This window comes from Gopherus flavomarginatus, chromosome 13 (genome assembly GCF_025201925.1).
Source record: "Gopherus flavomarginatus isolate rGopFla2 chromosome 13, rGopFla2.mat.asm, whole genome shotgun sequence".
In the NCBI taxonomy this organism is placed as follows: domain Eukaryota; kingdom Metazoa; phylum Chordata; order Testudines; family Testudinidae; genus Gopherus; species Gopherus flavomarginatus.
The window spans coordinates 9935232-9955382 of record NC_066629.1 but is presented as its reverse complement, the minus strand read 5'-3'; the positions used below and the strand labels follow the sequence as shown (position 1 = coordinate 9955382).

General features: G+C 44.5%; 1 protein-coding gene across 4 annotated transcripts in view; it reads left to right on the top strand.

Annotated features, from left to right (window-relative positions):
• LOC127033608 (zinc finger protein 420-like) overlaps positions 1–20151 on the top strand; it is a 512279-nt gene that overhangs the window by 141429 nt on the left and 350699 nt on the right. For 2 of the 4 annotated variants that reach the window (XR_007769138.1, XR_007769137.1), the window contains exons 4-5: positions 11566–11679; positions 12041–15408. Coding sequence is in view for 1 of the 4 variants with exons in the window: in XM_050921564.1 (XP_050777521.1) it covers positions 11566–11679; positions 12041–14586 (2660 nt within the window). In the remaining 3 variants the exon portion in view is untranslated. Of the gene's footprint in view, positions 1–3950; positions 4038–11565; positions 11680–12040; positions 17049–20151 lie in introns of those variants that run through there. The other 2 variants (XR_007769139.1, XM_050921564.1) reach the window with 2 other exon arrangements.

Genomic DNA, 20151 nt, shown 5'->3' with positions numbered 1-20151 from the left:
CTCCTCAAAGGGCTCCCTGCTGCCCATGTGAATGGTGGAGGTGGCAGGAACATTCACTTTCTGTATATGTATTGGATTAGTCATATAAAATCCCGTCCAATGGTCCCCTTTTTCCATCTAGTTATTAAACAGCAATATAAAATCCCCTCAGATCTTGGTGGTGTTCATAGAATCATAGGGTTCAAAGGGACCTCAGGAGGTATCTAGTCCAACCCCCTGCTCAAAGCAGGACCAATCCACAACTAAATCCTCTAACAGATTTTTACTGCAGATCCCTAAATAGCCCCCTCAAGGATTGAGCTCACAACCCCGGGTTTAGCAGGCTAGCCAATGCTCAAACCACTGAGCAATCCCTCCTCCCTCTCTCATGTTATCAATTGCATAGTTTCTGACACGTATTCTCTGCAAATCTCAAAGACTGATCAAAAATATCCTAAACCCCACTTTTTATCTAATTGTCTATTTCTAATTGACTATGGCCTGAGATTTTTCCCTGTCTGTCTAATTATAAAATACTAAGAAAATCTCAAATGTACACCTTTTCTCAGATTCCTGAACATGGATATAAAATGTTGGCAAATGTTGCCCATTTTCTCTTTAATCAGTTATCAAATATTGATGTGAAACATTCAGATTTTACCTCGTATCAATAACTGATATAAAATCCCTCTGATGTCTCACTTTCCTCTCTAAACGTATTTAATACCCATCAAATCCAGAGACCTCCCCCTGTTTGGGGGATCAGTGGTTCCCAGCTGGTACAGAAGAGTTGGCTGGACCCTTTTCTTTTCTCCAGCTGGCACTGGGTGAGGAGGTCACTGTGAGTGCAGCATGGGTCCAGAAGTATCCCAAAGCCCATGACAAATGGTCTTTGTGAGGAGTTGCTTCCCGCAGTGCTAAGATGTAGCTAGTGACAGGGCTTGGACCTTTCTTGCCCTGCAGGCCTTCCATTGTCCTGTTAAAGAAGCACCCCCCAGGGCTCCCTCTCCTGTGTGACTGTCCAGCAGGGGGCAGTGATAACTTTCTATCCACTTAGCAGACACCGTGAGGTAACACTGTTGCTGGGGTAGGGGATGGGGTGTCTGTGTGGAGAGATTGCAGGTGAAGGGGCATTGTGGGTGGGGGCGGCCTCTGGGTGACTGGGCAGGGGGTACCCTAATCAATTTGGTGGGTTCTGGAGGTTCAAGGGGGGAGTTCTGATGTGCCCAGCGCTCATGTGCCTTGGAGGTGGGTATCACTGGGGACTTGGTGCAGAACAGTGAGGGTGGGCATCTCTTGGGGAGGCGGGGCAGGGGGTTAGAGGGAGCCTGGTGCTGTGCCAGGGGCTCAGTCATGTCCAATGCACAGAACTGTTTGGGGGAGTCCCAGGCATTAGGTCGAGATGCCAGGCAAGCAGAGGGAGGGGTCCCTCTGTAAAGTATCAGGGGGTCCCAGGCAAACAGCATGGCAGATCCTGCTGGAGGACAGGTGAGGGTGCTAGGCAGACAGTAGGGGAATCCTGGGCAGGCAGTGAGGGACTGAATTCCCAGTGAGGGGTCCCCTGAGGGGAGTGGTCCCTGGCTGTTGGGGGTTCTTGGTAGAGGGAACCCTTTAGGATTCCCAGCCTGCCAGTGATGGTCTGGTGGGGGTTCTCTGGCCAGTGGGGTGCTGAGGGGTATCTGGAGTCCCTGTTCAGGGACTTTAGGGGTTGAGTCCCAGGGAATATCTGGTGGGACCCTGACAGTAGGGTCTGGACTCTGGGTCCTGGAGGTGTCTGGGGGGCCCTGGATGGAGGCTCTAGGGGCTGCTACTAACCATGCTCCTTCTCTCTGATCAGCTTGTGCCAGAATCCTGGCTCCAAGCACTGCCCAGCATTCCCCAGCCACGCCCAGTCATCTTGATAACTTTCTATCCACTTAACAAACATCTTGAAAACTCCAGGACCTTCCAGTTCCATTGGGAAAATTTGTGCCCCGAGTCCTTATACTAGATCTGATGCATGAGGCATGTGGGAAGGAGGCTAGAAATGCCACACAATTGTCTCTTCCACAGCATTCTGTACTCATTCTTTCTGAAATCTGGTTTCATTGAGAACATTGTTAATCCAGAGTCAGTGCATGGAAAGACAAGGAGTGACTCCAGATGCACAGTGGGGCAAATGAGATTAGCAATTCTCCCAGTGAGGAGAGTCTCTCATTAGCTGCTCTCCCCAGAGAGCTAAAGGAGAGAAGCTGCTCAAACACTCTGTCCCTCTCTGCTCAGGATATTGGGGTTCAGCTTCCTGGGCAAGATGCTGCAGCCTCCACTGTGATCTGGGAGACCAGGCTTAGCAGCTGCTGCTCCCCCAGCAGGGTTCTGTGCTGGGATGTGACCTTAAATGAAAGCTGCTTCTCTGCCCAACCCAGGGGATGACTTTCTCCAGCTGGTACTAGCCCACTGGGGCAGCCCTGGGCCCTGTTAATGCAAATTCTGAGCCAGAGTCTCCAGGTAACTGAAAGACCTCAGGAAAAGTGCTGGGGACTGCAAAAACGTGACTGCGCAAACAGCCCCTCGTCATTTCTCCTCCCATTAGCAATTGCCAGAAGAAAATCCTGCCGTGGGAGAGCAAAGCCCCCAGGAATGGGACTTTCCCAGCCAGAGGAGCAGGGAGAGAGAACAGGGGAAGGAGAGACTGAAAGGGGCAGTGGGAGAAATGAGTTGGGGGAGAGATTTCCAGCTTTCTAGTCCACCCAGACACAGGTATTGCAGCATCCCTGGGCAGAACCACTTTCCAGTGAATAAGAAAAGGCTCAGACAGAGGAAAAGCCATTTCTTGACTCCATATTCGCCCTGCTGAGGGGTGACTGCCGTGGGGTCAGTGTTCAAGGGAATCCCCCACAGTGACTCCTTTGGTTCTGCTCTTTTCTAGCCTTGTGTTCAGAGACTTTTTTACGGGGTGAGGAGAGGTAGGAGGGAGGTTAAAAATGTGTCTGTGGGCTTAGCCTGGCAGGAGGGGCCAGGTCTACACTTTAATGAAGAAATCAAGCATGTTCCCAGAACGGCAGAGTCTAGAATATCTGTCTGGAGGGAAAGGGCCTGGGGGAATCGTGATGTGAAATTAACTAACGCCTGTTCTCAAACCTCCACAACTGCCCTTCTCACCCTGCCGGTACTGCAGAATGACGTCCATGTTTTTCTCCAGCTCATCCCATCCTCCCATGACACAGGGAAGAGAAATGACTGCAGTGGAGCCAGCTCAGTTACGGATTATTTTTTTGAGGGGGGGTTGGTGGGTTCCTACAGGAGGAAGAGGGACAGCAAATACACCGGAGATGGGAAGGTTTGCACAGTTTGGTTTGGAGGTTGGCACGGGGCAGAAAATGCACAAGGAGGAGAAAGGAAGGGCAAGGGGTGACAAACCTGCTGGGAGTTGTTTAATAAGTGGCCTAGATTCTAGGAACAGACTCATAAGGTTCGGAGGTGTAAATACTCTAGTTTGTGGAGCAGAAAATAACCCAGCTACATGGGGCTGGGAAAACTGACCAGACTCGTAGTGCTGGAGCCTGACCCGACTAACCAGCGGCTGCTGTGAGATATGAAGGGGCTACCCACCAGTGAGGGTTAGGGGAGATTCCCTTCCCTTCATATCCAGCTCCTCACAATGAGGAGGCTATTGGGTTTCCTACCAGGGATCTCTCCCTCGTCTCTGCTAGGGCCTTCCTCTCCTCTATCAGTCTGTGGCTAGTAGGTATATGATGGATCTGCTGGGAGAGATAAGGGGCTGTCTCTTTGTCCTCTCACTCTGATGTTTCCTGGATGCTCTGAGCAGGGTGGGGATGGGACTTGGACTGCAATCCACCTAGGGCTTCCCTTTGATGGGTTCCTCTCCTCACAAATAGTGGGGCTGTGAATGGGACAGCAGGTATTGAGTGTTGGATTCTTGCTCTTTTAGGGGCCGGTAACCTTTGAGGAGGTGGCTGTGTATTTCACCAGTAAAGAGTGAGCTCTGCTGGACCCCACTCAGAGGGCTCTCTACTGGCATGTCATACAGGAGAACTATGAGAATGTGACCTCACTGGGTAAGAGTTACTGTCCCCTTGGTTCTTGAAAGAGGAAATGGAGAGTTAAGGTTTACGCCAGCCCCTCAATGCCACTTCTACTCTGCCCAGTTTCAGCATCACCTCAATATGCCAGTGAAACGCACACTACCAGAGACCCTCCCCTGCTGCAGAATGCTTTGGGAACAGAGCACAGGAGCCGTATTGCACAGTGTGAAATATCTCCTGTTTGCTCAAGTAAAACTGAGGGTTAAGTGCAGCATAATTAGCAGAAGCTTCCTTGGGGTCACCAGATGAAATTAATAGGCAGCAGGTTTAAAGAAAATAAAAGGAATTTCTTCTTCAAGCAGCGCACAGTCAACTTGTGGAACTCCTTATCTGAGGAGGTTGTGAAGGCTAGGACTATAACAGGGTTTAAAAGAGAACTGGATAAATTCATGGTGGTTAAGTTCATCAATAGCTATTAGCCAGGATGGGTAAGGAATGGTGTCCCTAGCCTCTGTTCGTCAGAGGATGGAGATAGATGGTAGGAGAGAGATCACTTGATCATTGCCTGTTAGGTTCACTCCCTCTGGGGCACCTGGCATTGGCCATTGTCGGTAGACGGGATACTGGACTAGATGGACCTTTGGTCTGAACCGGTATGGCCATTCTTATGTTATGTATGTATGTTTGCATTTGGTGCAAGGAGCTCCTGGCCCTCAGAGACCGTGTGGAGGCATTGGAGACCAGAGTGTTATAACTGGAGGAGCTAAGGGAGGCAGAGAAGTATGTTGATGAGGCTTTCCGGGACACTATAGAATTGTCCCAACTCCGGTCAAACAGCCCCCCACACTGTTGAGGAGGATGAAAGGCCCAGGGAATGAGAGCAGTCAACGGGAGCAGAGGGAAAGCTTCTCATAGTTGGGACCCTCCTTCCAGATAGTGTTGGGGTAACCTCTTGCACTGAGTTTACCTCACCGGGGGAGGGAACTCCAGTCATTAAGAAAAGGCAGCTGTTAGTAATGGGAGATTTGATCATTCGAAACAAGGATATCTGGGTTTGTGATGAGCAGGAGAACCATATGGTGACTTGCCTTTAGAAATCCGCAACCTACACACCAGGCAGGCATCTAGATAGGTTTATGTGTAGTGCTGGGGAGGAGCCAGTGCTCACTGTACATGTAGATACCAGTGACATAGGGAAGGGTAGGTGAGACCTCCTGGAGGCCAAATGTAATCTGCTAGGAAAGAGACTGAAATCCAGGACCTCTATGGTGGCATTCTCAGAAATGCTCCCAGTTCCACGTGCAGGGCCAGGTAGGCAGGCAGAACTTCAGAGTCTCAATGCATGGAAGAGATGATGGTATAGAGAGATGGGGTTTAGATTTATTAGGAACTGGGGAAACTTTGGGGATGGGGAGCCCATACAGGAAGGATGGGCTCTACCTAAACCAAAGTGGATCCAGACTGCTGGCACTTAACATTAAAAAGGTTGCAGAGCAGTTTTTAAACTAAGAGATGTGGGGGTAAACCAATGGCTTCAGAGGAGCATGTGGATCAGACCGAAACTTCTCTTAGAGGAGAGTGTAATGATAGAGATTTTTCTAGTTTTAGTCAGGAAGAGAGGCTGGAAGAGGATAAAGTAGGGGCCAGATCAGACGAGAAGCATTCACACACAAAAGAATCTAACAGATCAGAAAAGGGCAGACAAATAAACAGTGACAAGTTTTTAAAGTGCTTGTACGCAAATGCTAGAAGTGTAAATAACAAGATGGGTGAATTAGAGTGACTTGTGTTAAAAGAGGATATTGACATAATAGGCATCAGAGAAGCCTGGTGGAGTGAAGACAATCAATGGGACACAATCATTCCAGGGTACAAAATATATTGGAAGGACTGAGCAGGTCATACTCGGGGTGGAGAGGGGGGTGACACTGTATGCCGAAGAAAATGTAAACTCAAATGAAGTAAAAATCTTAAATGAAACCACATGTTCCATAGAATCTCTATGGATAATAATTTCATGCTCTAATAAGAATATAACAATAGGGATCTATTACCGACCACCTATCAAATACAGTGATAGTGAGGGTGAAATGCAAAGGGAGATTAGAGAGGCTATCAAAATAAAGAACTCCATAATAGTGGGGGATTTCAATTATCCCTATATTGACTGGGTCCATGTCAGCTCAGGACAAAGTGCAGAGAGAAAATTTCTCGATACTTGAAATGACTGTTTCTTGGAGCAGCTGGTACAAGAACCCGCAAGGGGAGAAACAACTCTCCATTTAGTTCTGAGTGGAGCGCAGGATCTGTCCAAGAGATAACTATAACACCACTTGGAAATAGTGATCATAATATAACAAAATTTAACATTCCTGTGTTGGGAAAAACAGCTCAACACTGTCGCATTTAATTTCAGAAAGGAGAACTATGCAAAAATGAGGGGGTTAGTTTAACAGATATTAAAAGGTACAGTGACTAGAGTGAAATCCCTGCAAGCTTCATGGATGCTTTTCAAAGACACAATATTAGAGGCCCGACTTAAATGTATACCCCAAATTAAAAAACACAGCAAAAGAATTAAAAAGAGCCACTGTGGCTTGTCTTAACCACATAAAAGAAGCAGAAGAGATAAAAAGGCACCTTTTAAAAAGTGGAAGTCAAATCCTAGTGAGGTGTATATAGAAGGGAGCATAAGTGCTGCCAAATTAAGTGTCAAAATGTAATAAGAAAAGCCAAAAAGTAGTTTGAGGAACAGCTAGCCAAAAACTCAGAAGGTAATAACAGAATGTTTAAGTACATCAAAAGCAGGAAGCTTGCTAAACAGCCAGTGGAGTCCCTAGACGATTGAGAAAAAAGGAACCCTTAAAGACGATAAAGTCATTGCGGAGAAACTAAATGCATTCTTTGCTTCAGTCTTCATGGGTGAGTATGTTTGGGAGAAGTTGAAGTGTCACTAGAGGTAGTTTTGGAACTAATTGATAAACTTAAGTTTAAGAGGTCACCAGAACCAGATGGTATTTACCCAAGAGTTCTGAAGGAACTCAAATATGAAATTGGAGAACTATTAGCTATGGTTTGTAACCTGTCCTTTAAATCAGCTTCTGTACCCATTGACTGGAAGATTGCTAATGTAACGCCAATATTTCAAAAGGGCTCTAGAGGCGATCCTGGCAATTACAGACCAGTAAGTCTAACGTCTGTGCCAGGCGAATTAGTTGAAAAAATAGTAAAGAATAAAATTGTCAGGCATATAGAAGAACAAAAATTGTTGGGCAAAATTCAACATGGTTTCTGTAAAGGAAAATCATGTCTTACTAGTCTATTAGAGCTCTGTGGTGGTGTCAACAAACGTGGGCAAGAGGGATCCAGTGGACATAGTGTACTTAGATTTCCAGAAAGCCTTTGGCAAGGTCTCTAACCAAAGGCTCTTAGATAAATTAAGTGATCATGGGATAAGAGGGAAGATCTTTTCATGAATTGAGAACTAGTTAAAAGACAGGGAACAAAGGGTAAGAATAAATGGTAAATTTTCCAAATGAAGAGGAGTAACTAGTGGTGTTCCCCAAGGGTCAGTCCTAGGACCAATCCTATTCAACTTATTCATAAATGATCTGAAGAAAGCGGAAAACAGTGAGGTGGCAAAGTTTGCAGATGATACTAAACTGCTCAAGATAGTTAAGACCAAAGCAGACTGTGAAGAACTTCAAAAAGATCTGACAAAACTAAGTGATTGGGCAACAAAGTGGCAAATGAAATGTAATGTGGATAAATGTAAAGTAATGCACATTGGAAAAAATAACCCCAAGTATTTATACAATATGATGGGGGCTAATTTACCTACAACTAATCAGGAAAAATCTTTTAGTCATTGTAGATAGTTCTCTGAAGACATCCAGCAGTGTGCAGCGGAAGTCAAAAAAGCAAACAGGATATTAGGAATTATTTTAAAAGGGATATTCTCTGTATTACTGTCTATCTTATTGCCCTTATATAAATCAGTGGAAATAACTAATTTAGACCCCATCATTTTATATGTATATTTGGGATTGTTTTCCAATGGGCTGCACTATGTGCTACCCTGACATCTAGTACTGCCGAGATCCTGCATTCAGTAATATCCCTGTCCTTTCTGTTCCCTTTCTCCACTGAGCCCCACACTTATGTTTCCTGTTTCCCTGGGACTCTCCCTCTTTGTCTCTGGACCTGTCTGTCAGCAAGAAGCAGAGCCAGGGAGACTTGCCCTCTGTCTGGAGACTTCGATTTCTGGGACGTGGATTTACTTTCTGTATGTTTTAGGGGACTTTGAAATTGAGTGTCGGTGACATTAAGCACAGTACAATCTGGAGTGTTGAACAGCTGTGTCCCCTCAGTTCCCCAGGCTCGAGGTGCCTTTTACACTGCTCTACTGCGAGAGCAGCCACTCCTGGGCAGCTAACATGCAGTCTCCAGCATGTAACTCGCTCCCAGCTACATAGTTTTGAGTGCTGTTAGTCAGCAACTCCCGAATTACAGTACCCTATAGGAGAACCCCAGAAAATTGTCTGCTCCCAGACATCCCCCAGAAATATGCATCTTGTCCTGTCCAGCACACTACTGAACAATGGGAGCTCATGAAATCTGTTATTTCATCAATGGAAAATGACATGCACCAGCCTGGTTATTCCAAATGGAGTTTCCAACACACTTTAATCCAACCACACTGGTTAGATAAAACAATAAACCAAGATTGTTAACTACTGAAAAAAAAATTCTGTGACTGGAAGTAATGAGGCATAAAAGTCAGACTTGTTTACAAAAGAAAGGCAAGAAAAAACACAAACTAATGTTTAACTTAACAAGCTAAACTGGATTTAAAACAAATGTTTTTCTCATCATGTGCTGAGACAGGTTGGCTTTCCTTTCAGCCAGGACTCCCTCTAACCCGCCCCTGCTGCCCACATTCAGTTCTTCAGGAGTTGTCATGAGCAGAGGGAAAGGGGAGAGAGTGTCTCATGCATTTTCCTCACTTCTTTTCATAATTCAGTCCTTTGTACTAGAAACAAATTCAGTTCTCAGCTGAGTCATGGTGACAGGCTGTTGTAGATATGAGCTTCAAGTTGTCCCTGTGAAGGAATGTGAATGTCTTCTTCACACCTTCCCCCTCCTGGAGAATGGCTATTTGACCAGCTGTTTGCCTTGCTGTCTCTGAGGAACTTAGGGTTAGGGTGCAACCTTTTCAGTAATATCGTACCGTAAAATCTCATCACTTTGCATACAATATTGCTACACATTTTAAGGAGGATATTCAGTAGATTATGTCTTTTCAAATGTTACCTCACAAGCCATACAGTGATAAATGAAGGGGAGGGGAAGGATCTCCCTTTTATAAACACCCAGCCAGCCAGATTGCTGTAAAATCCTTGTTGGTGTGACTTTTCTGCTTGCTTTACCTGTAAAGGGTTAACAAGCCCAAAGGTAAAAAAAAAAGGAGTGGGCACCTGACCAAAAGAGCCAATGAAAAGGCTAGAAGTTTTTTAAATGGGACAGTAGCTTCCCATTTTTCTGCTGTTCTCCGGAGAAGGCGACACAGAGTAGCAATGCTGTGTATGGCTTGAAGCAGGTTTGAAAATTCATCTTCCATACCTAGAAGAAATGATTTGGACAGGGAATGTTTAGACAGACACAATCAGGTTTATGTTTTTTATTTTGGCTTTTGGAGCTCCTTTGTGCTATCCCAGATGCTTTTGTTTGCTTCCAAGCTTTAAGCTGAACCCCCAGGAAAGCTATTTTGGGTGCTTACAAAAATTGTTTCTTTTAAGATCTGGCCAAAGCCTAAGTTCCGGATGTATTGTTTTCCTTTTCAATTTTAATAAAATTTACCTCTTAAGAACAGGATTGGATTTTTGGTGTCCTAAGAGGTTTGTGCATGTTGTTTGATTAGCTGGTAGCCAGAGCTAATTTTCTTTTTCTTTCTCAGCTCTTTCCCGGAGGGGAGGTGAAAGGACTTGAGGGTACCCCAGAGAGAAGAATTTTCAAGTGCTGCTTCCTGGGTCCAAGGGTTTGGGGGTTTTCTGCATTTGAGTAGTTGCAGCATTTACCAAGCCAAGGTCAGAGAAAAGCTGTAACTTTGGGAGTTTAATACAAGCGTAGAGTTGCACAAATTAATTTTTAGAACTCTGGTGGGCCCCCACTTTCTGCACTCGGAGTGACAGAGTGGAGATTCAGCCCTGACACATACTATGAACAAAATTGATCCTAATTTTCTAGAAGAGTGAACATAGGGGCACAGACTTGCACAGTGTCTGTGTGTTCCCAACATATCTGTGGGTATTTCAGTCCCTCACGAGCAAGGTGTTCGGAATCTTCAAACACCTAGGGAACTGGTCCTGGGAATTCACTGGTTTATTAAGTGACACTGTATGGAATTGAGAGACACTTTATATTATTTTTATTTTATTATAAATATCAATATGATGAAATTGCAGTGAATCGTGCTAGATATGCCATGTAAGGTGTCAGTGAAAATGTTATGATTTTCCTCGTTTGATAATTTTTGTATTGTGAGTTATAGATATGTAGGGTATATCTGTATTCCAGACTTGTGTAGTGTTTGAGTGACACCCCCAGACATATTGGCATCAGCACTGCCCAATCTGTTCGATGGCCCATCCGGGGTCATCATTTGTACCATGAACCCATTGAAAGGATCAAGGGGATAAGCCTGTTGAGTCAGCAAGACATGCAGGGGTATGCCTATGTACTCAGACTTCCAAGGCTTTTCCATGCCATGTGCTGTTAAGCTTGTGTTTGGGACACAGGAAGTAGAAGCCACTTGGCAAAAGGAATATAAAGGGCAACTGCATCATCTCCATTTTGTCTTCAATCCGTCTTCCTACCTCTGGAGCAACTTCTCTACAGACTGAACCCTGGAACAAAGGACTGAATGATGTGGATGTGAGAGCCTCTCAAGCCAGAAACTCACCAATACTGCTAAGAACCAGACATATAGATTTCTGAATGTATCTGACTGTTTTCCCATTTTAACAACTTCCTTTTTCTTTCCTTCTTCTATAATAAACCTTTAGTTTAGATGCTTTCTTGCTTATAAACTTTTAGTTTAGATGCTAAGGATTGGCTGGCATCATAATATTCTGGGTAAAATCCAAACCTATACAGAGCTGGTAATGTGGCTGACTCTGGGGTCAGAAGAACACTTTGTTTATGTGAGCAGAGTTTTTAAATAACCTCTCACTGTGCTGGACCTAGGTGCTGATTGGGAGTCAAGAGAATTGGAATGCAGTAAAGGGGGCCGTGTGATGTCTTTTTTCAGTTTCTCAATAACCAGTGTGGGGGATCAGAAGCACAGTTGGTGACTGATTGGTGAATTGAATTTCTGTGTTAACCCCCGGTTTTGGAAGCATCTGCTCTCCCTTTTTCAGCCTGCCCTGATCTTGGCATTTTCAGTGTGGACTGCCCCAGGCACACTGGGTCACACTAAGCACTGAAGCTAAATTAATAGTGTTTTTTATGACACAGTCATACGCAGTCAACTGAACTCCTTTATTTTCTTTCATCTGAGCAGGGTTTCCAGTTTCCAAATCTCTCATAATCTCCCAACTCAAACAAGGGAAAGAGCCGTGGGTTCCAGACCTCCAGGGTTCAGAGGAAAGGGAAATCCTGAGAGCTCCCTGCACAGGTGAGGAAAGATTAAACCAACTCAGAATCTGTAAGTGCCTGAAGGAAACATCTGAGATGATTTACAATGTCCTTGGAAGGTTTCTCAGTTCATTATTGTCCCTGGCAGGGGTCATATCCTCAGGGTAAATATAGCTCATGGCTTCCTGTAGACCGTAGCAGACACCAGGTAGTAGCTTCCTCCCTTCCCCCTGTGAATTTGGATGGGAAACGAAGGCCGAATTGATCCCCTCCTCTCTCCTGTTTCGGGGAAGAGTTTGGAGGCGTTCAGTTCTTGTTTTTATTTGACCTCTCTCAAGCACTTGTTTTGGTTTGACCTTCCCCTCTCTATCTCTGTTTGAAGTTTCTGTCTCTTATCACAGCAGGTGATGCAATGCTATGTGAGAAAGAGGAGCAGAATTCTCACCAGGAAAATGTTGAGCAAGTGGCTAAACACAGAGAATTATTGCAAAGATCGAAAAGGCATGTGTCCAGGAGTCATGAACAGGGAAAATCCCGAGAGATTCAGCACAGACCAGAAAGAGAGCAAGGAAACCATCCAGGGGAGAAAATGAGTAAATTTATTTTCTGTTGGGGAACTCAGAAGACCATCAAAGAAAACAAAACACAGCAGGAAATCCTCATGGGCAAGAGGAAAAATACATGCACTGAGTGTGGAAAAACCTTCACTTGCAGCTCATCCCTTTCTGTTCATCAGAGAAGCCACACAGGGGAGAGGCCTTATGGATGCTGTGAATGTGGGAAAACATTCACTTTCAGATCAAGTCTTGTTCATCATATGAGAATCCACACAGGGAAGAGGCCCTATAAGTGCATTGAGTGTGGGAAAAGCTTCATTCGGAGCTCTCAACTTACTGCGCATCAGAGAATCCACACAGGGGAGAGGCCCTATGTATGCAATGAGTGTGGGAAAAGCTTCTTTAGCAGCTCAGTCCTTTCTCACCATCAGAGAATCCACACAGGGGAGAGGCCCTTTGAATGCAGTGAGTGTGGGAAAAACTTCGCTGTCAGTTCATTCCTTTCTAAACATCAGAGAATCCACACAGGGGAGAGGCCCTATAAATGCAGTGAATGTGGGAAAAGATTCACTCGGAGCTCTCACCTTACTACGCATCAGAGAATCCACACAGGGGAGAGGCCCTTTCAATGCAGTGAGTGTGGGAAAACCTTCGCTTTCAGATCCGTCCTTTCTAAACATCAGAGAATCCACACAGGGAAGAGGCCCTATAAATGCATTGAGTGTGGGAAAAGCTTTATTACCAGCTCAGACCTTTCTCACCATCAGAGAATCCACACGCGGGAGAGGCCCTATAAATGCAGTGAGTGTGAGAAAAGCTTTATTACCAGCTCAGACCTTTCTCACCATCAGAGAATCCACACAGGGGAGAGGCCCTATAAATGCAGTGAGTGTGGGAAAAGCTTTATTACCAGCTCAGACATTTCTAAACATCAGAGAATCCACACGGGGGAGAGGCCCTATAAATGCAGTGAATGTGGGAAAAGCTTCACTTGGAGCTCTCAACTTATTGGACATGAGAGAATCCACACAGGGGAGAGGCCCTATAAATGCAGTGATTGTGGGAAAAGCTTCACTCGGAGCTCTCATCTTATTGGACATCAGAGAATCCACACAGGGGAGAGGCCCTATAAATGCAGTGAATGTGGGAAAAACTTCACTTGGAGCTCTCAACTTATTGAACATGAGAGAATCCACACAGGGGAGAAACCCTATAAATGCAGTGAGTGTGGAAAAAGCTTCACTCGGAGCTCTCAACTTATTGGACATCAGAGAATCCACACAGGGGAGCGGCCCTATGTATGCAATGAGTGTGGGAAAAGCTTCTTTAGCAGCTCAGTCCTTTCTCACCATCAGAGAATCCACACAGGGGAGAGGCCCTATAAATGCAGTGAGTGTGGGAAAAGCTTTATTACCAGCTCAGACATTTCTAAACATCAGAGAATCCACACGGGGGAGAGGCCCTATAAATGCAGTGAATGTGGGAAAAGCTTCACTTGGAGCTCTCAACTTATTGGACATCAGAGAATCCACACAGGGGAGAGGCCCTATAAATGCAGTGATTGTGGGAAAAGCTTCACTCGGGGCTCTCAACTTATTGGACATCAGAGAATCCACACAGGGGAGAGGCCCTATAAATGCAGTGATTGTGGGAAAAGCTTCACTTGCAGTTCTCAACTTATTAGACATGAGAGAATCCACACAGGGGAGAGGCCCTATAAATGCAGTGAGTGTGGAAAAAGCTTTATTACCAGCTCAGACCTTTCTAAACATCAGAGAATCCACACAGGGGAGAGGCCCTATGTGTGCTCTGAGTGTGGGAAAAGCTTCACTCGGAGCTCTCAACTTATTGGACATCAGAGAATCCACACAGGGGAGAGGCCCTATGTGTGCTCTGAGTGTGGGAAAAGCTTCTATAGCAGCTCAGCCCTTTCTTACCATCAGAGAATACACACAGGGGAGAGGCCCTATAAATGCAGTGAGTGTGGGAAAAGCTTTATTACCAGCTCATCCCTTTCTAGACATCAGAGAATCCACGAAGGGAAGAGGCCCTATAAATTCAGTGAATGTGGGGAAAGCTTTATTACCAGCTCAGATCTTTCTCAACATCAGAGAATCCACACAGGGGAGAGGCCCTATAAATGCAGTGAATGTGGGAAAAGCTTCACTTGGAGCTCTCAACTTACTGGGCATCAGAGAATCCACACAGGGGAGAGGCCCTATAAATGCAGTGAGTGTGGGAAAAGCTTCACTCGCAGCTCAGACCTTTCTAAACATCAGAGAATCCACACAGGGGAGAGGCCCTATAAATGCTGTGACTGTGGGAAAAGCTTCACTCGGAACTCTCAACTTACTAGGCATCAGAGAATCCACACGGGAGAGGCCCTATGAATGCACTGAGTGTGGGAAAAGCTTCTCTAGCAGCTCAGCTCTTTCTTACCATCAGAGAATCCACACAGGGGAGAGGCCCTATAAATGCCGTGTGTGTGGGAAAAGCTTCACGCGCAGCTCTCACCTTACTGGGCATCAGAGAATCCACACAGGGGAGAGGCCCTATGAATGCCGTGAGTGGGAAAACCTTATCTTGCTACTGAGCCCATGTGAGCCATCAGAGAATCTGCAAGAAGGATCAACACTATAAAGCCCTATAGGCCTATCGATAGTTTAATAGTTTTCTGATTGCCACATAGTAACTTTTAAAAGCTGTTTGAAGCACCGATATCCCTCAGCTTGTCCAGATGAGTGGATGGCCCATTTTTGCATTTTGCAGTTTGCCCTCTTTGCGGTGGACTCATTTTCCTTTCTAACAACTCCATTCTCCCGTGAGTAATTCTAGTATGCCTTTCCTATCAGGAACCGAGGAGCATCACATTTATACCATTCTTCCTATTGCAAAGTTATTGTTAGAGTCACCAGCGATACAGATTGTATCATGGCCAATTGTTCTCATGTTGTGCTGAAGAGCAGTTATAATGGGAACTTTTCATATTGCATTTAAATGAAGAGGAGCAGGGGCAGGAATAAAGTGTCATTTCAGCCTCTGTGATACTGGAAGGATATGGAAAATTTGACAAGAGTCCTGTGGCACTTTATAGACTAAAATATGTACTGGAGCATAAGCAATATACAAAAACCTGTAGAAGAACACTTCAATCTCCCTGGACGCATAATAGCAGACTTAAAAGGAGCCATCCTGCAGCAACAATACTTCAGGTCCAGACTTCAAAGAGAAACTGCTGAGCTTCAGTTCATTTGCAAATTTGACACCATCAGCTCAGGATTAAACAAAGACTTTAAATGGCTAGCCAACTACAGAAGCAGTTTCTCCTCCTTTGGTGTTCACACCTCAACTGCTAGAAGAGGGCCCCATCCTCCCTGATTTAACTAACTTTGTTATCTCTATCCTGATTCTTGCTTGCATATTTATACCTGCCTCTGGAAATTTCCACTGTATGCATCTGATGAAGTAGGGGTTCACTCATGACAGCTTATCCACCAATATGTCTGTTACTCTACAAGGTGCCACAGGACTCTTTGTCACGTTTTAGAGATCCAGATTAACACAGCTACCCCTCTGATACTTGGACGGAGATGGGGTGTCTCGGAGATTCCCCATCATGGCAGAACTGTTACCTTTTGTCTGAGCCAGGCAGAGTTTGTTGTCATCACATTCTACCCCGCCACTTCTCAAAGTGTCATGTGATGAAGTGTTCTCAGTTGTCTGTGCTTGGAGATGATGCTTTGACTTATTTAATCCTATACCAGAGTTGCTATGACTGGAGATGAAAGTATCAAAGACCGGGAAGGGGAATTCAAATGGATCCTAAATGCAGTGTGATCATTTTGAGTTTAAATCCCAATTTCCATCTATTGGTAAAGCCAATTCTGGCAAGGTGGTTGCTTTTTCCCTCATTATGGGAATGATAGAATACTAAACATGTTGTAAATAACATAACTAACTATTGAGACCGTGCTCAATGAAATGTGTTTGAATCGATCTGAGGAGAATGTAATGGGAGAATCTCTTGTCTTGATTCTAAATAATTAGATGTAACCTTCTCTGGAATTTCAATTTACACTTTCATTGTCATGTATTCTATCTCTCTGTGAACCGGGTTTCTATCTTTCTTGATGGCTGTGTGGTCACACAATTAGATATTAATTCAGCTCAGATTTATTGGAGAATTTAAGACAAATGACCATTTGCTAAAGTCATCATTTCTCACTTCAGCTTTGCCTTTTTCCCATCCTTCCATGATGATATGGAGAAAGTTCAAGTGCAGTTCTGTCGATAGGAGAGAACTCTCCAATTTACTGACCATGCTAACAAAGACACAGCAGTGATTTAAAATCTTCACTTGGAAATGGTGAGCAACAGCAGACCCCGACTAACTGAAGGAAGTGCATATGACCACAGTGTAGTTCAATTTTTTAAATCAATATTGTCTCAGATGGCTATGTTGGCAGGCCAAGGCCTCCTGCTGATGTAGCACTATCTACACGGGGGATTAGAGATGTGTAACTACGTTGCTCAGCTGTGTTGATTTTTCACACCCCTGAGCAATAATTATACCGATAAATGTCTTTAGTGTAGACCAGACAGTTTTCTCTTGTGTTTTCTGCATGTGTATCACTTCTCCCCTAGTTTCTACTACTTTGAAAGATTTAAAGGGTGAAAAGAGAGGTATTTTTCCTCATGATGCTAACATTCCCACATAGGAGACCCCTTCCACCAACACGCATGGCAGAAGAACCAGAGAGATGTGAACTCACAGAAGTGTTGGGACAAACCACAACTTGAGCTAAGGTTCGGTTGTTGGCAATGGGGATTAAAAGATAACTAACATATGTGACCAGAATTTGTGATCTTTGAATATATTAGTGTTACTAGTGAAAATGAAATGATAGGTGATTGTTATTGGTTAAAGAGTAAGAGACTAATTGTTTGATCTGAATTATTTTGAAAAACTGAAAGTTGTCTTGTTTTTTTTCTTTTTTTAGTTATACAGGAAATGATGGTTAATCTTCAAAAGTTAATTTGATTTAATTTACCCCCTGTAGTGTAAGGAGTTCTGGTAGAAAACCTCACTCCAAAGTTTGGGGTGGGAGAATAGGTGTTAGAAAGAGTGTATAAGAGAATGTTGGGTCTGTATAGATTTTATTTTTTTCTTTTTCAAATAGAGCATATTTTGCTTAGCTTCAAAGTCAATTTCTATTAGGAGGAAAACTGCTCGAGAAGACAAGTTGTGTAAGTTTTTACTCACTTACACTGTAAGCATCACTGACTTCCCCACTTCTCTTATTTGCAAAGGAAAGGCCTGACATCTGTCATAGGATGTGTCCAGCAGGTAGGAAAGCTGCAGTTGTCAACCATCAATACCAAGGAAAAGGCTGAAGTCCATTGCCTTTCATATCTAAAAGCCATCTAGAGGCTAGTTACACTGAAAAGCTATGTTGACATGGCCACATCTCTCAGGGGCATGAAAAATCCACTCCACTGAGAGTAGTTAATGTGACCTAAGCCCCAGTGTAAACAGAGTTATGTTGTCAGAAGAATATTTGCAGTATTTGAAGAGTAGACATAGCCTTTGACAGACTGATCCCCTCTGGGAAGCGAGTCATTACATCAGTCCCAGTTTTGACCCATCTCCCTATATGTGAGAGAGCTGCTAGTATGGAGGGCTGAGCCAGCTGTCCGATCACCTGGTTCAACTGAGGGAAAAGCTCTAATTACCCGTAGTCCAAAAACTGAGAGAAATGTTGAGTTTCACCATTGTCATTTTAGTATTTTATTGTTTCTTTCTCTATTTTTTGTGTCAACCTTTCTGTTCTATCAGAGTGTGACTGTATAGCTCAGTGCATGTGTGATAAATGCTCTTTATGCCAATTGGCATAGAGGTCAAAGTAATTCACAAGAAACTCCTGCCTGAGACCTGACAAACTCACACCTAATGCTCTGATTTGTATGATATTTATCCAGGAAGCATAGCAGTTTTGAGTCAGTTTTTGCTCCTACAGATTCCTTTGCTGTTACAATTATATTGATATGAACAAAAGGGAAGCAAAAAAACAACACAAAAACCCATCCAAATTGCGATACAGTTAGCGAAAGAGATCAGGGGTAAGCCAAACATTTCAAAATAAAAATGAATGCTAAAATGGGAGCGGGGGGGAGGGAAGAGATCAGGTACGTGGAGATCCCCTTGATATTTGAAACCTACAACTCCCCAGTTTTCTGAACACCTGTGATGAGCAAGACCGAGTTGGGACATTTTCAATCATTTATTGTTTCTCTGTGTTCTCTGTTTCTTTCTTCTCCCTCCATTATTCTTTTCCAATGTCTCTGCCTTTCTCCTCTTGCTCCCTCTCCCCCTGCCCTTTACCAGGCACTGTCAGTCTACAGCTTTCGTGGGTGAATACCCACTTCATCAGATGCATGTACTTAAATAAGGAAGTGTTATTTACTCCTCTAGACCCAAGAACTAGGGGTCACCAAATGAAATGAAGAGGCAGCAGGTTTAAACCAAACAAAAGGAAATATTTCTTCACATAACACACAGTCAACCTGTGAAACCCTGGGGCACCGAGGATTGGCCTCTGTAAGAAGACAGGCTACTCGGCTAGATGGACCTTTGATCTGACCCAGTGTGGCCATTCTTATCTTGTGTACTTATGAACTGGGGTGTATGAGCACCCAGGGCCCTCTGTGGAGCTGCCCTTCTCCTTTTATGCTCTCATGTTTCATTGACTCCAGCCTTTTTTTCTATTCATCATCATAAACAAGCTGCCCTCAGCTCCTGTCCCCTCAAAGAACCAGTGTCCCCTGTCTTGTGTAAATCACTGACCTCTTTCCTCTCTCAGCACTGACTGCTCCTCCCTGTTCTTGTCCCTCCCTCTGTGCTGATGGGACCCTTCTCTCCAGTCCTTCCTCATCAAGCAGCTGAGTGGATGGGAATCTTAGAGTCATCATGGTGCTTTAGGAGTAGAACCCCCCACAGAGCTTCCATCAATTGGTACTTTGCCCTTACTGCTCAGGACTGAAACTTGTGCAGGGAGATTGGCTGGACCACATGCCAGCTGGGCATGAGCAAAGCAGCAGAGGTGAAAGGCAAATGTGGGGCATGAACCCAGGGTCTTATACATGCAAAGCAGGCACTGTACCACTGAGCCACATCCCCAAACAGACCTTCTTTTCTGACTGTTACACTCAGAGCTGCCTCTTTCCAACGCATCCAGTGGCTTATAAGCATCATGGGAAACCCTTTCCCCCCAGTCATGCTCTCGTGCAGGTTGCTGGTTCTTAGGGGTCACTTTGCAGCAGGGCCAGAATCGATATGTGGGGCAGAGAGAGTGTGTGCCACCTGGACTCAAGGTTAGCTCAAAAAAAAAAAAAAAGGCAAGGGAAAAACTGTTGGCTGGGAGCTAAATATGCAGGACGATGGGTTGGGATTCTTCTACGCTCAGATTTATTATGGAGCTAGCAGTCTCCCAAATGATGGTCTGTTCCTTCCCTCAAAATGCTGGCTAAGCCTCTCCTTTCGAATTTAAAGCTCCATGAAAGGAAAAAAAATAACGTGGAAGAAAGCATAGAAGCTATGGATGTAGTTGAGAAAGGACTTGGAGTGTTAAAAGGCTAAAGGAAGGAAAGCAGCACTGTTTCTGTCTGGTTTTAAACCAGGGACCTTTTGCATGTTAGGCAAACATGATAAGCACTACACTACAGGAAGTAGTTGCTGTTACTTTTGGGGCCCTTTTCTAAGGCTTTCTCAGTAGCCACTACACCAGCTGATTTCCCTTTGAAGAACAGAGAACCCAAAGGGCATCAAAAGGTATGTTTTTTGGATGAGCCAAGAAAAGGGAGTAGCATTGTCCCCCTCGGGAAGCCACTGTTCAATTCCAGGTCAGAAAGCAAAACTCTTCTGCAAAAATATCCAAAAAATATTGTGTTTTGTTTTA